The sequence below is a fragment of the Squalius cephalus genome, assembly GCF_949319135.1.
Source record: "Squalius cephalus genome assembly, chromosome: 21".
Taxonomy (NCBI): domain Eukaryota; kingdom Metazoa; phylum Chordata; class Actinopteri; order Cypriniformes; family Leuciscidae; genus Squalius; species Squalius cephalus.
The window spans coordinates 6,193,019-6,217,198 of record NC_137142.1 but is presented as its reverse complement, the minus strand read 5'-3'; the positions used below and the strand labels follow the sequence as shown (position 1 = coordinate 6,217,198).

At 38.0% G+C, this 24,180-nt stretch overlaps 2 protein-coding genes across 2 annotated transcripts in view; one reads left to right on the top strand and one right to left on the bottom strand.

The window, feature by feature from the left end:
* Positions 1-17,071, top strand: part of apmap (adipocyte plasma membrane associated protein) — a 24,861-nt gene extending 7,790 nt beyond the window's left edge. The window contains exons 4-9 of the mRNA XM_079855387.1: positions 183-275; positions 8,740-8,856; positions 9,112-9,286; positions 9,451-9,585; positions 13,822-14,014; positions 15,259-17,071. Coding sequence (XP_079711513.1) covers positions 183-275; positions 8,740-8,856; positions 9,112-9,286; positions 9,451-9,585; positions 13,822-14,014; positions 15,259-15,468 — 923 coding nt within the window. The 3' untranslated portion in view covers positions 15,469-17,071. The remainder of the gene's footprint in view (positions 1-182; positions 276-8,739; positions 8,857-9,111; positions 9,287-9,450; positions 9,586-13,821; positions 14,015-15,258) is intronic.
* cst7 (cystatin f) lies at positions 16,534-24,180 on the bottom strand. Its single transcript, XM_079855392.1, has 4 exons — positions 23,980-24,180; positions 23,612-23,787; positions 23,420-23,539; positions 16,534-20,739 (listed from the first exon to the last, which is right to left on the bottom strand). The coding sequence occupies exons 1-4, from the start codon at positions 24,152-24,154 to the stop codon at positions 20,647-20,649; spliced, it is 564 nt and encodes a 187-aa protein (XP_079711518.1). The 5' UTR covers positions 24,155-24,180; the 3' UTR covers positions 16,534-20,646.

Sequence of the window (24,180 nt, the reverse complement as noted above, 5' to 3'; positions counted from 1 at the left end):
AGTGTTATTGTATTTTTGTATTGCATGCTTGCACACTCTGACAATAAATTATTATATGTAGATCTTAATATTGATCTTAAGTCAATTAAGCCATTAAATTAGATCTTAAGCCATTAAATATGTAAAAAATGATTTGCTTTAATGACAGTTTGTAATGCCTCTAAATCATTCTTGTTTTGTAGATGTTTTGTACACTGGGACGGCTGATGGAAAGATAGTCAAAATCGAGGGAAAGAACTTTCATGTATTAGCAACACTGGGCAAGCCACCATGTGGTAAGAAAGCCAGCAATACTGGACTGTTTCCTCAAACACTGCGTTATGTGGTATTTCAACATAAGTGACCTTGTCTTTTGAAATGCTCAGGTTCATGGGTTTGTTGCACATGGCATGAATCTTTGTACAGATTTCAGTTACTTTGAGGAAACTCATGCGTTGGTTTTTTTTTGTTTTTTTTTGCTCTTCACACTTGCTAAATATGATCGGATTCCAATTGGATATGCACAAAAAATTATTTTGGACTAAACAAAGCTTTTGTCGACTGAATTTTAATAGTCACACAGTCCATGACGAACAGATCGTTAACACCTGGTCCATGTGGTAATTATGTCGGGCAGGAAATATAAATTTTCTCCTCAGACATCAGACATGGCTTATCAATTGAAACGTAAGTAGTAGCTAAACGTTAGCCACTTTACACGGCTGCTCGCTCTAATGTTAACGTTATCTTAGATAAATATTCACTAATATTAGGCACATATCCAAGTGTTTGTGTGGAGTGTGGAAACAAAATTATACAGCGCTTACTTCATGACATGTTTAACTTAACATGCATTTCTCTCTAAAGTCGCATCCACTATACTGTGGAGATGAGGAGTCAGCATCGTCAACTGCAGCCGATACTCGCTGGTTTATTAATGAATTTAAATGGTCAGAAAATGTCCTTGTGTTGTTTTTCCTGACACATTCATAATCATGACTTTTGCCGGTGAGCTGCAGTATTACAGTTTAACTGGTGACTGTTATGTTGACTGTGACTTTATGTGAACGATCGGCCATAGATTCGTAAATTCAAAATAATGTTCATTACAATTAAACTTTCTTACAACATGATGCTGGTATCATTGTAAAGATAAAAACATAAGTGATGCCATTACCTGGTAGAAGTATGTTTAAGAAAAAAAACGAAATGCTAATAAAGTAATTCTTGTTATGGGATTCAAACTCATCCATCAAAATACAATCAACAGAAAATTGCCCCTTTCTGCCGATCTAACTATTTTACCACCACAGTAAGCGAACGGATCTTAATCTTCAAATGTTCTTTTCTGTAGCCTAATGTTTCATGATGCCACTGTGCCCATGTTGCCTCACGCTCACATGCTGATATAGCCTCATCTGTGTGAACAAACAAATGACCTAAATAAATAAGCCCTCCATTGAGCTGAGTCATTACAGTTTTTTTTTTATTCATCACGTGTTTTCTTTGAGCAGGTAAAATTAAAGGTTCAGTTCATATATCTGACTGCTTGTATTTATATACAAAATTGTATACATGTGAAGTAAAATTGAGGATGCAGTGCATCTTGATATCGAATCGAACTGAATCAATGACATGTTAATCGCAATCGAACCGAACCGTGAGACCAGTGTAGGTTCACACCCCTAATTCACGCTGGTACTGTTTTCAAGAGGTACATTTTTAAAAATCTCCTTTACTAATCGCACATCAGATCATCAAAAATGCATGTCCTTTTTTCCTATTATTTTAGTACATTTTCAATGTTAGGACAAAACAAAAATCACAAAGTATCCTTTTCACTACACAAGTGTTTCATCTACCTTTCATTCATAACTGCCTTTCATAATGTGAGTATGTGTTATGAGTATGACTAACTCGGCTCAATAAATCAGCTTATTTATCTAGGTCATTTGTTTGTTCATTGAATACTGAGTGATGAGTATTATGTCGCACAATATTTGGGGAGCAGCGTTTTGATGAGAACTTGTCACTCTTGTCACACAGTGTATTCAGATGAGGCTATATCAGCGTGTGAGTGTGAGGCACAAGTTAACATGAGCATCATGAAACATTAGGCTACAGAAAAGCTTATTTGAAGATCAAGATCCGTTTGTGGTGGTAAAATAGTTCAATCGATAGAATGCGCCAGTGTTGCGTTGCTTGTATTTTGATGGATGAGTTCAAATCCTGTAACAAGGATGACTTTATAAACTTTTATTTTTTTGTTAACGTACTTCTGCTGTTCCAGGTAATGACATCACTAATGTTTTATCTTTACAATGATGCCAGCATGTTGTAAGAAAGTTTAATTGTAATGAACACACTGCACAGGTTTTTCGAATTGACGAATCTGTGGCCAATCGTTCACATCTGGCGTAAAGTCACAACTCAACACGGTCACCAGTTAAAGCTATAATATGTAATTTTTTCGCCACCAGAGCTCGCATTTTCAAAACGATAACAAAGACTGAAGCTGATGACGCTATGAAGGAGAGTGGAACTTTGGGAGATGTCGTTTTCACCATCCAGAGATGTATAGAATTCACGAATTTTATAAATTATATATCAACTAATAAATTAGTTTTTGTATTACCTGTACGTATGATCACACTATGGGGCTATTTACACGACATCGTTTTCAACTAAAAACGTAAAACTTTTTATGCATTTTGGCCGTTTGTTTACACGACAACAGTGTTTTGAGTGTCTGAAAACGCAAGTTTTTGAAAACGGTCTCCGTGTAAACAACAAAAACGCGAATCTCTGAAGACGATGACGTCATGCACATGCGTATTACATGATCAGTCAAAATGCCACGCCGATATTGATCCTTGTTTTATTTCTCCCTTTTTCCCAAAGCCTGCTTGCCTAAATTGATCTGTTTACGTTTTTTTGTATTTTCTGTACTCTCCAATCTATAATCGTGAACCATGATGACTGAACGACACAACAGCGGTGTGTGAGATATTGTATAGATAGAGATACATACATAGATTCCTCATTAGCGGCTTATAGGGCTGAAACGATTAGTCGACGTTGTCGACAATAAAAAATTGTCGACAAATATCTTTGTTGTCGAGTAGTCGTTTGAGCTCACGTGACCTAATGTAAGGGCCTGCAATATCGCGATTTGACCGCTACGGCGCTGTAGCGCTAGAGTGTAATGCAGCCGTTACAATGCTATTGCGGTAGAAGAAAACACAGCGCGAATGAATTATGACGGAGTGCAAACGAATCCGAACTAGCTAGGTGTGTGAAAGTTTCACAAAACTTCAAACCAAGAATACTGTCGTGTGCAATACATGCAAGGCGGAACTTGTTTTTCACGGGAACACAACATGCATGTTAAAGCACTTAAAGAAGAAACACCCCGGCACAAGACGAGCCGGTGAGAGGTGAATGTTCTCCAGCTGGAGCTAAATAACTAGCAGTAAATCTCTTTATTAGACAATGCAATACTACTAATAATAGCAATAATATTAACAATAATAATATAATTACAGTAATGTGATGATTTATTTTTGCATAGAATAAAGCTTGATCGAGTTTAGGAGTCAGGGCTGTTTTTATTATTGTAACTCTATTAGGTAATGTTATTACGGTCTTATCACTTGCCTGTATTTTGTTCCATATTCATGAAGACTTACAAAAGGAGATGTTATGAAGAATATCATGTCAGTCAATTTTTTATACTGTAAATTAAAAAGTGAATGAGAATGTCAGCAGTAATTGTTTGCAGATTAAGTTTGTCTGTAATGCAGCTGAGATTTTTTTTTTTTTTTTTCTATTGAAAGAGAACTGAATATTTAACCAATGCTTAGAGAGCATTTGTGTGTGATTTGAGTTGGACAGAAATCTGAAAACTTAAAGAGAATGACCGGTTTAGTTGGCTCAAAGATCATTAAAACAACCATTTCAAAAGCTGAAGTGATTTTCTTTTTTTATATTATAGTTAGAATATGTATAACTCAGTGTTTTAACTAATTGAAAAAGCTGAATAATCGTTCCAAACTTACTGATTAGTCGTCAAAATAATCGACGATTAGTCGATTAATCGTTCTAATAATCGTTAGATTAATCGATTATCAAAATAATCGTTTGTTGCAGCCCTAGCGGCTTATGGCTGCTAATGAGGAATCTATGTATTGTCTCTATGCAGGGTCCGAAATTAACACCTGCCAAGCACCAAATGTGGGTAGATTTTCCGTTTGGCGAGTAAATCTCAAAAGGCTATCCGGCACACTGGCGAGTGAATGTTCATACCAAAATAGTAATGTAATAAAATGTTTATTACAATTGCATTTTGCAATGTTATAAAATATCTGGCATGATGGCTCAGAGTTGTTCTGTTTGCCAGTCACTAATCTGGGGACGAGGTTAGCTAGCCACAGATCGTCTCTAGCGCCACTAGAGACGGTCTGTTGCTAGCTAGTACTGAAGCTAACTTCCGGTCTGCAGCTAGCTGCCGCTTATTAGCTGTTATGTGGCGACATTTACCAGGAGTGAACCAACCTTTGAAACGAAAACCCACAGACGAAAAGGGGGATGAATTACATAAAAAAAAGAAAGTTTTGTGAGAAATGGAGGTTTGGAGATAACGAGTTTCAAGAGCTGTCTACAATATGATTCTGATGCTGTCGTGATGAGATGTTCTGTGTGTCGCCATTGTGCTAAAGATAATGCACTCTGTACGGCACTTTTGGTCAACTACAGTTTCTATAAGTGCTTTACAAATAAAGTTGATTACATTTTGATCAATATATAGATTTTTTTTTATTATACATTTCAAATTTTGCTCTGGAAATTTTTTAATGTTTGTATTCAACATAATACCTTATTATCTCAATTAAATGTACTGAAATGAATGTATATGTGACAAAAAAAAAGGCTGTTTATTATTTTGGCCTGTAAAAAATATGCTTGGCTGGTGGAATTTTTCATCTACCAGTCCCCGTGGCAGGTGAGCCAAAAAGTTAATTTCGGACCCTGTCTCTATGGTTTCTACAAGTGGAAATTGAGGATAGTGCGGATATTACGTAATTGATAGGCGACAATGACCAGGGACGCGCCATTATTAAAAAAACTGGAATTTCTCTGGATTTACAAATCCTTTTGGGAACTTTTGGGATAATATAAGTACACAACTGCATGAAATGTATCACACTGTGAAAGTGGTTTTTGAATATTTTATTACAAAAATCGTACATATTGTACCTTTAAACCGGAACAGCAGCAAGGTTTGTGCATGCATTTGAGCTCCTAAAGGTGCAGTAAGCAATATCAATAAAAAAAGTTATTGAAAGTGAATCGGACAAAGCACTAAAACAAACTTGTAGCCAGTCAGCAGTAGGGGGTGTGTCCACTCATGATGGGGGAGGAGAGAGAGTGAGAAAGAGGGAGATTTAAAGATTTGAGAGACATTACAAAAGAGAAAAGGTAAGGGGAATATCACTCGGAAAAAAAGGTTAGGGTTCGGAACTGAGAATCAGTTCTTATCCAGAACCATCAGTGTTTTTGAAAAATACCGGAACCGTGCGAAATTCCTAAGTTTCGGTTCTGAATTCGGTTCTAGTGGGATGTGTGGGAGAAGTGCTGGGAGCTTATCCTTTAATAGCAACGTCTCACCTCATAATATTAAAATAGTAATGAATGCACTGAAAAGCCCTCGCGCTACTCATATACGTTTTGTGTCAGATATCAACGCAGAGAGAGAGTATAAAGACAGTAGAGCTCACGATTAATCTTTAAAAGATCTCGATCTCGATTCAAACACCCACGCGATCTTATTCCTAAATAACAAAAACTTCACACCGGAACATTCTAATCTGTTTGCGCTGTCGCTGACCCAGAGAGAGCAGTTGTCAATATATATATTATGAAACAGCTTTACATTCACAGTTTTTTCAACCACACAGTATCGATATTTCTGTGTTACAAATATTCAAATGATCACAGAAGTACGGAGATAAAAGTTTATAGTTCGAGTATAATCACTGATGTCTACGGTAGCCACCAAAACAGAGTAAATCACCTTTTGAAAGTCGCTTCAAATAACGAGTGTATCGATTACATCTGATGCTTCAAAACATTCATAAAGACGACTGTTAAAGCTGCAATCCGTAACTTTTTTTGTGTTCAAAATGTACAAAATTAATATAATGAGCGAGTACATCATGAATGCCTGTTTTCAAACCGTGTTTTTGTCTTATTCTGAATCACTACGGTAAGCCTGTAATTAGTGTTTATACTCAGACTACTTTACACTGGTCAGGTCGGCACCGCTGCGGATTATCCAGTGCCTGTGTGACTCATCATAGACATAAACAGAGAGGAGTAACTCCGGCTACAATAGCCGCTTTCCGACCGGAGGAACCTTTTCACAGTTCCTAGAACTATTGCGGGAAGTTACCGGATGTCGGCATGTTCGCACCGCAGGAACTAGGAACGATTTTAGTTCTAGGAACTCCATTTGGAGGAACTAATTTAGCTCCTACTTCAGAGTAGGGTCTAAACCAGCACTATAGGAACTACTTGTGACGTTAGTGTGCGCTGATTGACCGAACGCACGCAAAACACCAGCACCTGCCATTTTTAAACGGCTATATGTAAACACAGATTATAGCCTATATATTTACTCCAGAAACTAGATACAAACATGGAAAACAGTGATAGATGGGTCTCTAAACCTTTATGCTGAAGAGAAAATCCAACGCAACTTTGAGGGGACCAAGTCAAACATGATTATGTATTTCTGCTCAGCTAGCAACACTGGACATCAACCACACTGCATAGGCTAATAACTTTCTTTTCATATACTGTCTACTTTCTATAACAATTCTATCTAATAACATGTTAAACAGTACTGTTAGACAGATCTCTAACTAATGAACACAGAGAATGCGAGCATTGTTTGCTCTGGCGTTCTCAGCGCCGTCAAAATAAAAGTCCTTCGCTCCGTCAAAATAAAAGTCACCGTGCTTGCGTCACTCCCTTACCCCTCCTACCAGTTCCTATGGCCACTTGGCCAGTGCGAACGCAAACAGCAAAACCGAGTTTGGGGGAGAGTAGTTCCTAGAACTGTTTAGAAGTGGACAGTTCCTATAACTAAGTTCCTGTAACTACTTGGGCGGAAAGCGGCTAATGTTCTTTCAAAAGACGTATTCAGTTCTGTTTATTAACCGCTAAAAAAACGCTGATTCATCCAGGAATGAAACAAGTGAAGTCTTTATGAATCAATCATTCAAACCGATTTAAAAAATATTCTGTTTCACCTGTCTGGATCTTACATGTGTGTTCAAGCATATTCTACCCCTTCTGAAAGGGTCTTCTCCACTGCTGGAGATACAATATGCTAGGAGAGATCCCAAATTCTCCTAGAGAATGCAGAAATGTTTATTCTCCTTGAAAAATTCATATTTTTTTGCAAAAATTGCTTAATAATATGCTGAATTTGTTGACATTACCAGTCTGTTAACTCATTTGACAAGTATAAGAAATAAACACAAAAAGAATTGTACATTTTTCCCTTACTACTGATTTTTATTAGTTGTTTTAATAATTTTTATTGAATGGGAACCGGAACCAGAATTGGAACCGGAAAATTTCTTACGATTCCCAACCCTAGTTATGATCAGGCAAGACTTTAGGACCCTTATACATACGTAATACGCATGTGCACGCCATCAGCGTTCTCACAGGTTTCGCGTTTAAAGTCTGTGTAGAGTTTCCTGTTTAAACGGTGTCGTGTTAGCGGCCCCTAAGTTAATAACTAATGATCGTTGCGACCGAAGTGAATCAATCAAATTAACTTTAGCTGGAAAATAACTTTATTCAAGAACTGCTATAAAGCCAAAACAATCTGTTACTTTAAACTATCCTTGTATCTCTGTAAAGCCGCTTTGGAACAATCTACATTGTTAAAAGCGCTATATAAATGAAGATGACTTGACTTGACCTTATTAATATTAGAAAAGATTTGCAGTGCTGAAGCGGGAACGCCTGAAAACGGACGCTGTGGTTGCGTTGTTTCTGCTCCATGCGCGAATAACATTGGTTTTGAGTGTGTGTTGCTTGCGACTAACAACCAACTCTTGCTTGTACCTGTGTACAGTATGTTCATTTTTTGTTCTTCCTTGTCATTCGTTCATGATCTTTGCTTTATTTTTCAATGATTCTCGGAAATTGCTTACTGCACCTTTAATTTATATTTTAAATGCTCATTCTTATGGTTTAGTATTTCTCTGTAATGTAGAACAGTGTCACATCTAATATTCTTTCTCAGCCCTGAAACTGAAACCATTGTAATTAAATTAATATCACAAACGTCTGACTTGTCGACTAATGGCTTGAACCAGCCCTACTACATTACACTAATGCATGTAAAGCACACATGCATTAATGTAATGTAACATTAAAGCACTACATAGAGGAGTTAAAATTCCTGTTTATTTTATTACAGTAGAAGATGGCATTTTATATAGTGGATGACTGTACTCCTGTCTTTTCCCTGGCTGTGTTGTAAACTGCTGACGCTGTGGAAACAAACATAAAATGTGCTTAGAATTTTAATTGTTGACTAGCTCATGCATTTTTTTCTATCAAACACATCAAGTTATTCAATAATGGAGTTATGTTAGATAAACAGTAATTGAGAATTCCAGTGTCAAATACTATTATCATTAGTGTTGAATTGATATTGTCTTTTTTTCTGATTCAAAGGCTCTCGTGAGCAAGAACACACTTGTGGACGTCCTCTGGGAATCCGTGTGGGACCCAATGGCACCTTGTTTGTCACTGATGCCTATTTGGGACTGTTTGAGGTCAACCCTGTCACAGGTAAGGAAAGAGAATACACATATTCTGTTTTAAAAAGGCAGTGCTCATTTAAAGGGTTATAGTTCGTGCAAAAAAAAGAAAATTCTGCCATTATTCACTAAACCGCATGTTGTTCCAACCCTGTATGCAGTTATTTTTTTTCTACATAGAACACAAAAGGAAGAGTTGAGACACCACTCCTCTAACAATAGTTCAGTGTACACGTCTCTGTCAAGCTCTAGAAAGAGCAATGCACTGTCTTGTTTTGACTTTTAGGTGAGGTCCAATCTCTGGTGAGCACAGGGAAGATGATCGGTGGTCGACGTCTGGGCTTTGTGAATGATCTGGATGTAACTCAGGATGGGAAAAAGGTGTACTTCACTGACTCGAGCAGCAGGTGGCAGCGCCGAGACTTCATGCACCTGATCATGGAGGCCACAGCAGATGGACGGTAACTGGGACATGAAACATCTGATTTTCAGTGCATTTCACGGGTTTTCGCACTTTACAGTTTTATTGGTTGGAACATTGCGCATAGTTTCTGAATCACTGCTTGTTTTCATTGGGAATTATGTTTTAGTACGGTGACTGATGGTGCTAATTTGTTTTTTTCAGTGTGCTTGAGTACGATACAGAGAGCAAGGAAGTTTCCGTGATGATGGAGAACCTGAGGTTTCCTAACGGCATCCAGCTCTTCCCTGATGAGGAGTCTGTTCTAGTGGCTGAAACCACAATGGCGAGAATAAGGAGGTGATACTCACCGTACTGTTTATATTCTGTTACTTTGGTCGTTGATCGTTAAAACTTGTATATTGTTTCATTTTTTTATTTTATTATTCTAATCAAAACCTAGGATGTTATTATCCCTGAACAAGAGCTATGTTCATACTGTTTTTACTATTTCTATAGTATATACTGTACACTAGCGTTCAAAAGCTTGGGGTAAGTAAGATAAAATAAAAAGGAAATTAATACTTTTATTCTGCAAGGATGCATTAATTCGATATTTTTTTTTTCAAATGCCAGTAATGTTTTAAAATATTGCAGTTTCGAATAAATGCTGTTCTTTTGAACTTTCTATTTATCAAGAGTCCTGAAAATAATACAAAAATATTAAGCTGCAGAACTGTTTTCAACTGTGATAATAAATTAAATGTTTGGATGATTTTTGAAGGATCATGTGACACTAAAGACTGGAGTAAAATTCAGCTTTTCATCACAGGAATAAATTACATCTTTTATCTCACAAAAGTGAGTACACCCCTCACATTTCAGCAATCATTTTAGTATATCTTCTCAAGGGACAATACTATAGAAATGAAACTTGGATATATTTTAGAGTAGTCATTGTGCTGCTTGTATAGCAGTATACATTTACTGTCCTCTGAAAATAACTCAACATACAGCCATTATTGTCAAAATAGCTGGCAACAAAAGTGAGTACACCCTAAGTGATAATAGCTGTACGTCGTTTGACCATGCAAAGCCACATGTTCTATTCATCATGTTCATGTTTTTGTCTGCTTGACAGGACCATACACATTTGTGTATCTTGTATTAGAGCAGTTCAAATTTGGTGCTTTGAGTAAAATTCTCTCATACTGACCACTGGATGTTCAACATGGCCCCTCATGGCAAAGAATTTCCAAGTGGACTGATTCCACTCATAACAGGCTTTGTAAGGGTCAATCAAAGAAGTTGAGTCCTCGTGCTGTGCGTCAGGTGCAGAAGCTGGCTTCAAAAAACAGACTCATGACCGTGCCAGCATTGCTTTTGAAGTTGCAGAAGCGGAAGGTCAGCTTGTCAGTGCTCCGACCATACGCTGCACACTGGCATCCTCAAGCGGAAGGTGGAGAAGTGCCATGTGTCTAACATCCAGCAGCTCTGTGATGTCACTATGGAGGAGTGGAAGAGGATCCCAGCAACAACCTGTGCAGCTCTGGTGAACTCCATGGCCAGGAGCGTTAAGGCAGTGCTAGATAACAATGGTGCTCACACAGAATATTGACACTTTGGGCACAGTTTTGACATGTTCACTTAGGGTGTACTCACTTTTGTTGCCAGCTATTTTGAAATGAATGGCTGTGTATTGAGTTATTTTCAGAGGACAGTAAATGTATACTGCTATAGAGCTGGTAAGTCCCGCCCCCTCCGCTAACCCCGCTGGACCTCAAAGTTGAAAAACCGTCAATGCAAGTGAATGGGAGAAAATAATTATTTTCTGGTCCCGTTTGAATTGTGCCATGAATGTGAACATATGTTGTCTGTGAATTTTTTATATAACTTTTCGTGTAAAGAATGATACAATTTAGCGGGTAGAAGTTTGATACGGTTAGACTTTGTGTGAGAGCACTTTGTGGACTACAACTCTCGACGCGTTTGAAACGTCAACACCACTAGCACACGGACTAGCTCACGGATCCCGCTAAACATGGGTGTCTTTGGTGCACTTCACCGCCTTCTTTCAGGGAGAGGACAGAATCGTTGAAGTTGGTGAAAACCACGGGTAAGTCAACTTTATGGGGTGACGTCACATAGGCGACATGTAGTCTTTCTCGTTATGTCTTTTCCACAACTGCTAGCCGAAGAATCATACCATATACTGTCAAACTCGTAACATGAATTGTTATATAAAAAATTCACAGACAACATATGTTCACATTCATGGCACAATTCAAACGGGACCAGAAAATAATTATTTTCTCCCATTCACTTGCATTGACGGTTTTTCAACTTTGAGGTCCAGCGGGGTTTTACGGAAGGGGCGGGACTTACCAGCTCTATACAATCAGCACAATGACTACTCTAAAATATATCCAAGTTTCATTTCTATAGTATTGTCCCTTGAGAAGATATACTAAAATGTTTGCTGAAATGTGAGGGGTGTATATATATATATATATATATATATATGTGTGTGTATATGTATATTTATACGCAGATATACACACACACACATATGTATACACAATTCAGTGTATATTTATACACTAAAATAGAATACCGTTATTTTAAACTGTAATATCTCACAACATTACTTTTTTTTACTTAAAGGGGTCATCGGATGCAAAATTTACTTTTATGTGGTGTTTGCATATAAATGTGTCTTTGTACTGTGTGGACACAACCACCATTCAATGAAAAAAAAACATTCACTCCTTTTTTTTTTTTAATCCACAAAAAGCCTAAACACTCTAAATAATCAAGCCGTTTGGATTTTCTGAGCGATATGATGTCATATTGCTCATGCTCTGCCCACGATCACTGACGGACTGTCCCGTATTAGCATATTTCTGCCCTCAGTCATTTGTATACTTTCTAGTGATGGGAAGTCCGGTTCTTTTCCACAAACCGGTTCTTTCGGACAGTTCGATTCAATGAACCGGTTAAAAAAACGGTTCACCAGTTCTTTTACGTCCTCACGTAATGACGTAAATTCAATCATCCCGGCGGATTAAACAAAATTCTGCCATTTAATAAATAAAGGCATTTGTGATCATAACGTCAGTTAAATAATAGTAATCATCGTCATAATCATCTTGGATAAGTTTCTTACATTTACGCTTTGCAAATGAACCCTGTACAGGCGATGTGCAAACACGGATGTTTTACATGTCTAAACGATAGCCTATAAAGTGAATAAACTGGTCTTCATCAATTTTATTGTATTGGTTATTAAATAAACTTACATTTCGCTGAATTCGGCCCCTTATTTAAGTCCTTGGTTCACCCGTGCTCATGTCTATTTTTGATCAGTGCAGCCTAAGACTTCTTTCAAAAACATTAGAAAAATCTGAACCATGGTGTATTTCTATCCCTCATGGCAAGTTTCACATCTTTGACTTTAGAAATGCTCATGTTTACTTTCTAATACAAATCTGTTCTGTGCTTCACTTTCCATCTATATTTCAGTACTTTCAGTACACTGATTGTCCCATGTAATTTTAAGCGTGTTCCTACCTTTGGGCTGATTGATTATCAGGTCAGCTAGAACACATCAGTTCTCCCTGTCACTTCTTTATCGCCTCACAGCTGACCTCTTGAATGACATAGTCCTCATCCACCGCTACATGACGTCTCATGTCTGCTAGAGGCACAGGCCGTTCTCCTTACCTGGATAAATGATGAGTGCATGCAGTTGCCAAGGCAACAGGCTCCATCATTAAGATTCCTGTGTGGAGAGATGCATAGCATGTTTCCTCTTACTAAAGCTAGTGTGGTCTCAGTGCTCCAGATGGTTTAATATTAATGTACCTTCCCTTTACCTCTGTACAGATAAAACGTTATCAAAATGATTCCAGTTCGCACGGATACATGGAAACGACTAAAAATTCTGTATTATGCAGGCCAGGCAAGTAATTTGATGATGTCAATCTGTAAAGAAAGACTACACGCCTGCGCATATATATATATATATATATTCAAATGCGCATACCTAAAGACTAAACGAAAAATATGCAGGTGAGCTGCTAGAGCGCATTAAAAGTTTTCTGTTTTCTGTTAGAACGGTGTCGTGTAAGCGGCCCCTAAATTAATAACTTTAGCTGGACAATAACTTTATTCAAGAGCTGTTGTAAAGCCCAAACAATCTCTGTTACTGTAATTTCCTGTTATCACTGTAAAGCTGCTTTGAAACAATCTATATTGTTAAAAGCGCTATATAAATGAAGGTGACTACTTTAACCCTGTGGTGATCTGGGATGGTCTGGTTAAATCAGTAGAAACAGTGCTGGGTAAAAATAACTCCCAGATTAACTGAGGTTATGTTAATTAAAAATGAGACAATGTTGGCAAAAGATTTAGCATTTTTTGGTTAGTGTATTACAATGTATTGGAACCAGATTGGTTAAATTCCTAACAAGTCTAATGTCGATAGTCTCAAAATGTTGAAACGTCATCTTGACTTGTCGGTTTAGCTGATGTATCGGTCCGTCACTGCTCATGTTCAGTTCTACATCTTGAATGTTTACTTTTTTGTCTTCACAGAGTTCACGTGTCTGGCCTCAATAAAGGAGGAATGGATACCTTTATAGACAATCTCCCAGGATTCCCTGACAACATTCGACGCAGTTCTTCAGGAGGATACTGGGTGGCCATGTCTGCTGTGCGACCCAACCCCGGCTTCTCTATGCTGGACTTCCTGTCTCAAAGACCCTGGATAAAGAAGTTCATATTTAAGGTAAGCTGCCATTTAGAAGTCAAATAAAAACTGTCAATTTTTTTTTTTTTTTTTTATAAAAAGAAATATTTTTTTGATTAATTTATATTTATCTAATACTAATTAATTGATTTTTTTTTAAATTAAAATTAATAATAAACATAATGTCTGTGTAATAAATCACTTTTCAAATAGACAAATACATAGACATACGCTGATGTAGATGTTTATTTAAATATTTTTAAAATTGAGGGAAATGTAACGGCAAAATCTCTTTTCAAACTGACAAATATATATACATTTACTGCATTTTATTTAAATAGTTTAAACATAGTTAAATGTAACAGTAAAATAACAAATAAATCACTTTTAAAATTGACGAATAGATATATAAAACAAGAAAATAAATGGACCCATTTATGAGAAGGATCTCGAGACCCACAAGTTTCGTCATTTTGTTGCACTCCATCCAGCTGTTGTTCTTAATAGTGCAACAGTCGGTTCCGGAAGTAAAATCTGCAGTCATTTTCTCCACATAGTTAAACTACAGTATAACTTATAAACCTTTAAAGACAGACCTACTGTGTGCTACAAGCTTGTTAATCGATGGTATTTGCCGTCAGCCCGCATTATTTCAGCTTATTTTTGTGTTTATCAGCAGAATTCCTGGTGAAAAACTATACATTACCCATGATGCTGAACAAAAAACGACACCAATCAGAGTCGAAACAAGCAACACTCACCAAACGATCTCTTTAGCTCCGCCCACTCCCATGAAGCACTGTGAATAATCGAGTCGATCTCTCTACGCTCTTTAAAAATACTTAAACGTTTGTGTGTATATATATATTATATATAAATATATAAATGCAATGCTTCATGGGATTGTAGTTCTTTTCCTCACTAAAGCTAAGTACACAGTCTCGTACCCTTGTATTTTTGTCCGACTTGCAAAATCTTTTTTTGCTTCAAATCAAAATTTGTAGTGTTATGATTCACCTCGTAGCTTATTGGCTTTTTTTTTTTTTTTTATCCCTATGGGAAAAATGATAGGAAAAAATACTTCTCAAACCAGCGCCAGTGAAAAGGGTGGCTGTCACTGTTGTACTCGAGAACAATTCTTAAGTGAGCACTTCTTAGGAAACATGTTCTGGTTAATTAATTGCTGATTTTGATAATAGTTTTTGTAATGGTGGTTTTACACATTCCAACTCAGTATATTTTTCTGAAATAGATATGCTTTCCCATGTTTTGTGTGTTCTCAGCTCTTCAGTCAAGAAACTCTGGTGAAGTTTGTGCCGCGCTACAGCCTGGTGGTCGAGCTTCAGGACGGTGGGACGTGCGTTCGTAGCTTTCACGACCCTCACGGCATGGTGGCGGCCTACATCAGCGAGGCACACGAGTACAACGGCCACCTGTACCTGGGCTCCTTCCGCTCCCCTTATCTGTGCAAGCTGGATCTGAGCAAAGTGTGAAACATGCCGTCACAATCCTGACAGATGCTCAGCTTGAGTCATTTCACTGTGGCTTCCAAACAAACAGATCCCGAAGCAATTAGCACAAGAACACTTATCAAATTCTTCCATATTGTATGACCAAACACAGTCCCTTCATTTTATCCCATTCTCTTTATTTACGTCTGACAGATGCCTGTTTTTTGTTCCATTAACCCGTGTGGGTGACTTTCTTTTTTTAGAGATGTGCGGTGCATAATAAGCTATCTGCTTTTTTGTTTTTGTTTTTTTAAAGATGTGCCATTACTATTTTTATTTCTCTCCCTTGTGACAGAAATAGTCGTTTCTGTACTTGATTTATTTGCACCGACCATCATCTGGTCCTTAAAATAGAGCTGACAACTGTTTTTCTTATAAAGGCGCTGTGATACAAATCAAGACGACCTATAAAAACTATAACTCCTGTGGGTGGTAGCATAAGGAAGTTGCTTTGGGGAAGTGAAACGGTATTTTCATTTCATTATAAAATGAAGTTCCTGCAACATTACGCTAAAATTATTTCTGGTTTTAAGAATGTTCGAATGTCTGAATGTTTTGGTTTATTTTTAATTAAGAGATTGAAGATATTAATTCCTCAATTCATTGTTGTTTGTATATGTTGCAGAAATGAGAGCTGTGTCACTCTTGGCTGATAAATGCTGCTGGCTTTATAATATTTAGCACACCCTTACACGAGTATCTGTGTTTTCCATTCATACGTTATATGATGTCTATAATAATTATCAGCAATAATGTCATATAACAGCTCATATCTCAACTGGTGGGTCACAGCTCATTTGATAAGACAATGGTGAAAAAAAATAGTGCTAAATGGAAATAATAAATTAATCATATAATCTTGCATAGTTGGGAAAGCAAAATTAATTGCTTAACTTTTTTCTTTTTGCATTCCTGTAGTTTAAACAGTATAGCATGATGTTAGCAACGCCATGGTCATGGGTTCGATTCCCAGGGAATGCATGAACTGGGAATGGAGACAATGCAAGTCACTTTGGATTAAAGCTTCTGACAAAAGTAAGTCTAGTTGACATCAAAGATTGTGTGGATATTCGAGCTACACAATTAAGCGTTAAAAGATTGCGGTCTCAATTCAAACACCCATGTGATTCCTAAATGGCAATTTGGCTATATCTATTAAACCTCTGACAACAAGTACCAGCGAACATTCAAATCTGTGTTTTCTCTGCCGCTGACCCAGAGGGAGCAGTTGTTATATTCAGGTATTAAACAACTTCACAAACAGTTTTTGAACCACACAGTATCATTATTTCTGTCTTACAAAAATTCAAATGATCACAGAAGTACTGGGATAAAAGTTTATAGTTCAGATATAAACACTGATGTCTATGGTTGAGATCAAAATAGAATAAAACACTTTTTGTAACTTGATGCTTCAAAAAAAATTATCAGTGACAGTTTGTGGCAACAAGTGACTTAAAAAATATAGATATTTGTCATCGACTCGTTCAAAAGATTTGTTAAAAAATACTGATTCATCCAGTACTGAAGCAAGTGAGTCATTAAATCAGGTTGTCAGGACCTCTAGTAAATTACTGCCCAGTTTACTGGTATGCTCACACAAAAATCGCTGCAAAAGATGCTTTCCAACAGGTTTTATCGTAGTTTTTGTCTCCTCCATTGACTTGCATTGGATGTGCTGTGAGGTACGGTATTACTCCGCGCCGGAAACTGAAATGGGGTTCAGGGGTTGTTTTCTTCTTCTTCTTCTTCTTTTTTTTTTTACGGCGGATCACAAACAATGAAATGCCAGTGGTTTGCTTGCAAAGGTGCATTATCGCCACCAACTGGGCTGGAGTGTCTATTATTCAAGCTCTCAACGGAAGAATCTACGGGTGTGAGACGTTTGGAAAAATAGGTCCACAGTTTTACAACGAATGGTAAAACACCTGTTGGAAAGCATCTTTTGCAGCGATTTTTGTGTGAGCATACCAGTGAACACCCCTGACCACTCTGTGAGTTTCACGTCTTTGTAAACGAAAGTTTAATGTGTTTTAGGAAGGAGTGTTCCAGTGCACCTATACACCCAGTCTACTGGTGGGGGGGAAAGCGAAAGAAACCTAAAATTCTCGGGACAGCAGCATTTGTCCAAAATGTAATCTTAACCGTTCTATTTCATCAGAAACGATCTGTAAACAGGGCTTTAAGTGTAAAATACCGAACTTGTCCTTTAAAGTTTACATAGCAGCTCTTGCTGCTGAGTATGGGAGGTGTCTCCTTTTGGTGACACCCTCTGGTTTCTCGTTTTTTACAGGGAGCAATTCAGCTTAGGCTGTGCGAATCCCTTTGTGGAGGATTCGACATGGAGGCGAAGGTAGAATACAAATACAGAAAGTTTAATAAAAATCAGTCAACAAATCCAAAACACGAGTCGATGAAGCAGGCAAGGTAATCAGTCTAACTAGACAAACAAAAACAGTAATCCAACGATCAGTAATCAAACATGAGAAGCACAATGGTCATAACTGGAAGGCAATGAAACAGGCAATGGAAAGAACGCTCGGTGAGGCAGTGAAATAACTGGCAATACTTTGCAAAGTATCTATGGAAAACCATAGCTATTTACAGGTGATAACAGGAATAAACCATAGAAGAAACAGTTCATGGCTAGTATTCGGGAGAGGGCTCCCTCTGGCGGTCGGCTGAATGGATACCAGCCTAATTTGTTACACCCTTCTTGGGACTTATCAATTGTCCTGGAAGGCCATCAGTTTGAACCATTGGAGTCCGTGTCACATAAGCTTCTCGGCCTATTGGTGGCCTTATCCTCTCTTAAGTGGATCGGAGACCTGCAGGCTCTCTTTGTAGGCCCTTCTTTAATGGACTTTGCCTCTGGTTTGGTTAAGTTCTTACTACAGCCTTGGCTGGAGTATGTTCCCAAGGTTGCTTCGACCCCATTTCGCACTCAGCAAGTGATTTTTGAGGCATTTCCCCTCCTAGCACAGAGTCTGAGTGATGTGCAGCCTCATGGGCTCTGCCCAGTGCGGGCTTTGAAGACTTATATCGACCACAAGGACCAGTGGCGCAAGTCTGACCAGCTTTTCGCTGTCACCAAGCAGAAGATGTCTCATTGGATAACTGATGCTATGCTGCAGCCTATAAGGTGCGCGGCTTGGCTTCGCCTCTCGGTATACGTGCTCATTCTTCTAGAGGAATGGTTTCAGGCTCTGTTTAAGGGCTCTTCCTTGGAGGATAATTGTGTTGGGGCAGGGTGGTCCTCTCCACACACTTTTATCAGGTTTTATGGTCTCAAGGTGGGTAGGGCACCTGGCTCGCTGTCCTCAGTCTTCTACATAAACCCGCAAATGTAGTCGAAGGCATTATGGTATACAGTTCCCATAGCTTCAGCGACGCAGCGTAGAAGTGAACCTATGTATGAAAGGGAATGTCTCGGTTACATATGTAACCTTGGTTGCCTGAATAGGGAACGAGACATTGCGATGCCAGCCATTCTACTACTTTGCGAGTGCTTCCTCCGCAATGGGAAATCTGAAGAGAGATGGTGGGAGCACGCTCTTATTACGTGGCGTATGCCTCATAAAGCTAGGTTTATACTCGCCGTATCTGCACAAGCGCGAAGGTGCGCGCGGCAAAAATGACGTCATTGCGGTGTGGGCGGTCGTGCGCGTTGGGTGCGCAAGACACCATTTCGCTTGACGGTGTGCATGGCTTTTTTTGTAACAGCGCGTGCAGCTCCGCATCCGAAGATGCACGACTTCGAGCCGAATCTGGCCGAGCATGTACGTCTCAACGCACCAGCACTCAGTTTGTGCGTCTTAAATTAGTTGCTTACATTTACAAAATGAGCCTATAGCAGACATAAGCCATTTTAATAAAAATAAAGTTCCACGTTTTATAAAATGTCCACGAAACTTAATGAATTGTTTAGTGAAATTAGGAAATATTTAAGAGATCGTTAATTTAGTTGTATAGCCTACAAACATGTTTTTATATCCACATATTTTGTTCTAATGTCACAAGTAATAATATCAGGGTTTACTGGATTTTACACGATTATTTTTGTAGTGTGGTATTGGTGGCGATGTACTAAAATAAACATTGTCACGTGTGGACCTTTCTTCTTCTCGACGTTGATTCCTGATGGTTAAGAGGACAATTATTTGAGTCGCCCCCTGTCGTTTCACAGAATAGTACAACGCCTCGTCCGTTTGGGGAGGTGCACGCGCAGTCTGCGTAAACTCGCGCTGCGGAGCCAGGCGAAAGTATTTAGAGCGTGCTCCCGCAATCTCTCTTCAGATTTTCCATTTCAATGGAAGTATTCCATGGAGGCAGTGCAAGCGCCACTGGCCAATGAATTGGCATTATGGTATAGGGGCTTCAGACAATCGTCTCACCAAAGGTGTTCCCATAGCTTCAGCGACACAACGTGTTATTACCTATTCAGGGAACCAAGGTTGCATACATAACCAAAACGTCATAAATGATGGAAAATTACGTCAATGATGGGGAAAGAGTTTAAATGTATAAAAAAATTGCCATTTTCAATTGTAAATCAATGATTGGTTTAATATTAATAAATGTAATTTTTGATTTTAGGGACAATTTAAGGTCGCTTTTGTATGATAATGTTTTGGTTGCTGGGTCGCCACTTCATGTCAACTGTAAAATCTTGGTTCAAAGCAAATCCAGTTGAGAACCACTGTTCTATTGGATGCTTCCACCCACCTAATGGGCATATATGGATTTATGAAATTTAGGACAAGTATGTCACATTTTTAAAAAAAAAAGTAGTAAATCAGTAGTCAAAAAAAAAAAAAATCTGTTCATACAAACCCGTTACATGTGTGTTTGATCAGTGCTGGTGTATTTCAAGGGCCAGTTTGCTTTAAAGATCTGTGACTCAAAGGAAAAGAGACCAGGGAGCTCAGAGATTGCGGTGATAGCCCCTGATCTACTGTAGGTGCGTAAAGCACATCAGAAGTGAAGCCCACTGAATAATTTACTCTGTCAGTCAATCTCAGCATTTGATGAACTGAAGGTCACTTGCACCTATAGAATTACTGTCCATGATAACCAATCATTACACTATTCACTTTTTTATTTTATTAGCATGACATTTCAGATTGATCCATTGAAAAACATTTAGATGAGACAGACATTTCAGAATTTATCAAAAGAATGACACTCAAAATATGTGGTCGACATTTTCTTCATCCATGGAATTGACCATATGTCAAAGTGACAGAGGAATGTCTATAATAAAAGGAAATATAAAAAAAATCATATGAGTAATGATTTACAACCTCAATATACAGTATTTTATAATTACATTTGTAGAGGATTATCAGGGTCATGGAAATATCAGGGAAATATAATTGTGATTCCCAAGTCTAAAAAGTTGGAAAGTGACATATATATATATATATATATATATATCAGTTGTATTCAAAATTATTCAACCCCCATTGCAAATCAGGTTTCAGGACTTCAAGCTGTTTGCAATGAACAAATCAAAGTAATTGAAATAGCTCAACACACCAAATGTTTCAAGTAATTTCCCCAAATTCAACTGAAAATACAACTTTTAATGACTTCTGCAGTCTCAAAATTATTCAACCCCCTAAATAGTAACCCTCACAACAGCACAAATCTGCAAAACAGGTGTTGTCTCAAGCACACCTGATGCAACTAATCAAGGGCTTCATTAGTTTCACCAGGTGTGCTTGAGCTAGAACACATGAAATATCTGAACTGGCTAGGTTTGTTTCCATGATCAACATTATGGATCATGGCAAGCAGACTTTGGGACAAAAGGAATAACGCCACGCCAATATTGATCCTCATTTTAGTTCTCCTTTTGTCCCAAAGTCTGCTTGCCATGATCCATAATGTTTGAACGAAACAACAACAGCGTCCCGTTAAACGTTACGCACTACGCAGTTGTCCACGTCTGTCACCATGGTTACTTATGGCAGTACAAGCGGAAACCAGGGATAACGCGGATATTACGTCATTGACAGGCGACAAGTGAACAGGGATGGGCACTTTTTAAAATTGTGAATTTCTCTGAATTTACAAATTCTTGGAAACATTTAGGATAATGGAAGGACACAATTGAAAGAAATATATAACACTGTGCAAGTGGTTTTTGGATATTTTGAAATTCTTACATATTATACCTTTAAAACTGCAGTGGACCAAAGACAGTCTCAAAAACGCGGTTTGAAAAGTAGTCACAAACTACCTTGTAACCAGTCACGTCAACGAGTGGATCTCTGAGCTGGTGGAGTTGGGGATAATTTGCATATTCATAAAACTGTGCATACTTAATGAGGTAAGGGTGTAGAGCTTTAATTCAAGCTATTTTAAAGCATGAATAATTTTTTTCTAGGACAAAATGTGTAAATATGTCGTTTTGGTTCTCAAAGATGAGTTTTAAGGGATAAAGTTATTGACTGCAGGGGGACTTTAAGAGAAGATATCATCGCCCTTCACAAACAAGGAACAGGATACAAAAAGATAGCGAACTGAACGCATGCGGTTTCCATGCCAGAACTCCAAGACGTACACCAACACTGACCCAAAAGCACAGGAAAAGTGCTCAAATAAATAAGCCACGGAAGTTTTGGGATTCTGTTCTGTGGAGTGATTAAAACAAAACTGGAACTTTTCGGCCCTATGGATCAGCGGTATGTCTGGAGTAAGGCACCATAGGCTCGGTGATGCTCTGCGGCTGCTTTGCATCCTCTGGCACTGGAAACCTGCAGCGTGTGGAAGGTAAGATGGATTCATTGAAGTATCAGGAAATCCTAGGAGAAAACGTAATGCCGTCAGTGAGGAATCTGAAGCTTGGGTGTCATTGGACCTTCCAACAGGACAATGATCTCAAGCATACCTCAGATTCCACCAAGGCTTGGTTAGAGAAGTCGTCCTGGAAGATTCTACTGTGGCCCTCACAGTCACCTGGCTTGAACCCCATAGAAAATCTCTGGTGGGATTTGAAGAAGGCGGATGCAGCACGCAAACCCAAGAATATTACTGAACTAGCCATTGCTCATGAGGAATGGGCTTAGATTCCTCAGAAACACTGCCAGAAGCTGGTGTCTGGTTATAGATCTCGTTTGCAGCAAGTCATAACAGCAAAAGGGTGTTCTACTAAGGGGTTAAATAATTTAGAGACTGTAGAAGTCATTAAAAGTAGAATTTGGGGAAACCACTTGAAACATTTGTTGTGTTAAGCTATTTCTATTACTTTTGTTTGATTTGTTCATTGCAAACAGCTGAAAGTCTGTAAATTTTGCTAATAAACCTGATTAGCAATGGGGGTTGAATAATTTTGATTACAACTGTGTGTGTATAAAAAATATTATATATGTGTGTGTGTGTGTGTGTATATGCATATGCGTGTATATGCATATGTGTGTGTGTGTATATATATGTGTATATATATATATATATATATATATATATATATACTTTTTTTTAAAGACATTTTTAAAGAAATCTCTTTTTGATTCATCAAGGATGCATTAAATTGATCAAAAGTGACAGTAAAAACATTAATAATGTTAAAAAGGATTTCTATTTCAAATAAATGCTATTCTTTTGAACTTTCTATATTTCTGAAGGATCATGTGACACAAAACTGGAGTAATAATGCTCATTGCTGAAAATTCAGCTTTGCATCAAGGGAATAAATTATATTTTTAAATGTACTAAAGCAGAAACAGTTATTTTAAATAACTAATAATATTTAACAATATTACTGTGATATATTGTAATTTTGATCCAATAAATACAGCCTTGGTCAGCATAAGAGACTTCTTTCAAAAACACTATAAAAATCTAGAGTGAGAACCCTAATTTTGGCCTTATTGAGTTACTTCAGAGCAAGAAAGCCATTGTATCTTCTTCCATAGAAAACCACACATACCTGCCGTAACAGACTGTCTGTCTGAAAGGTACAGTTGTTGAGGTTATCGTTGTTGCCCATCTTCCTGCACATAGTCCGTGAGATCTCCACTTCCAGAATGTAACGGATGCCTTTGACTACCTATAGCAGAGCAGAGACTGGATGACGCACATTATAAACACACGCAGTGAGACAAAAGGGCTTGTACTGTACCTGTCTCTTTGCATCAACAACAGACGATGCTTTGAACAGGAAAGCATCATTGGACTTGTTGTTAAATGAGTAGGTTCCGGTCAGGACAGCCTTCTGTACTCCAGTGTCATTCTTACTGACATTCTGCAGAGTTCCTGGGATTGGTTTGCTGACTACTGTGTGAACTTCAGCTTTCCCTGTAATCAAAAAACAAAAACAAAAAAAAAACATGTATTTTGCATTTTGATACAGACAGGAAGGTATCAGACAAATTAACATAAAAGAGCCATTTAAGTGACCATGTCATATACATTATAGAAGAAAACACACAGACCTAAACAAACAATTATAGCTACAAAACTATGCAAATGCTTATAAAAGTATCTCACCGAGTGAGCATAAGCCTGTTAAGAAAAACAAGACAAGAGCCTGATAAGAGACCCTCATGTCTGTTGGAGCTCTCTCAATTCTACTCAGCAACTTCCTGTTCAGCAACACTTCAACCACCAGCCGTGTGCAGCAGTTCTCCAGAGAGCAGGCACACTTCCCATTGGTCAAGAGCATTGTTTCCTACACGGACTCACATATGC

Bases quoted from the DNA above. Each gene is read 5' to 3' on its own strand.
- cst7 (XM_079855392.1), bottom strand. From the start codon at position 24,154: ATGCTCTTGACCAATGGGAAGTGTGCCTGCTCTCTGGAGAACTGCTGC. The intron at 23,788-23,979 runs GTGAGATACTTT...TTTTGATTACAG, and splicing joins AACAGGCTTATGCTCACTCG to GGAAAGCTGAAGTTCACACA. The intron at 20,740-23,419 runs GTATGTGTGGTT...CTTTTATTATAG, and splicing joins CAGACAGTCTGTTACGGCAG to ACATTCCTCTGTCACTTTGA.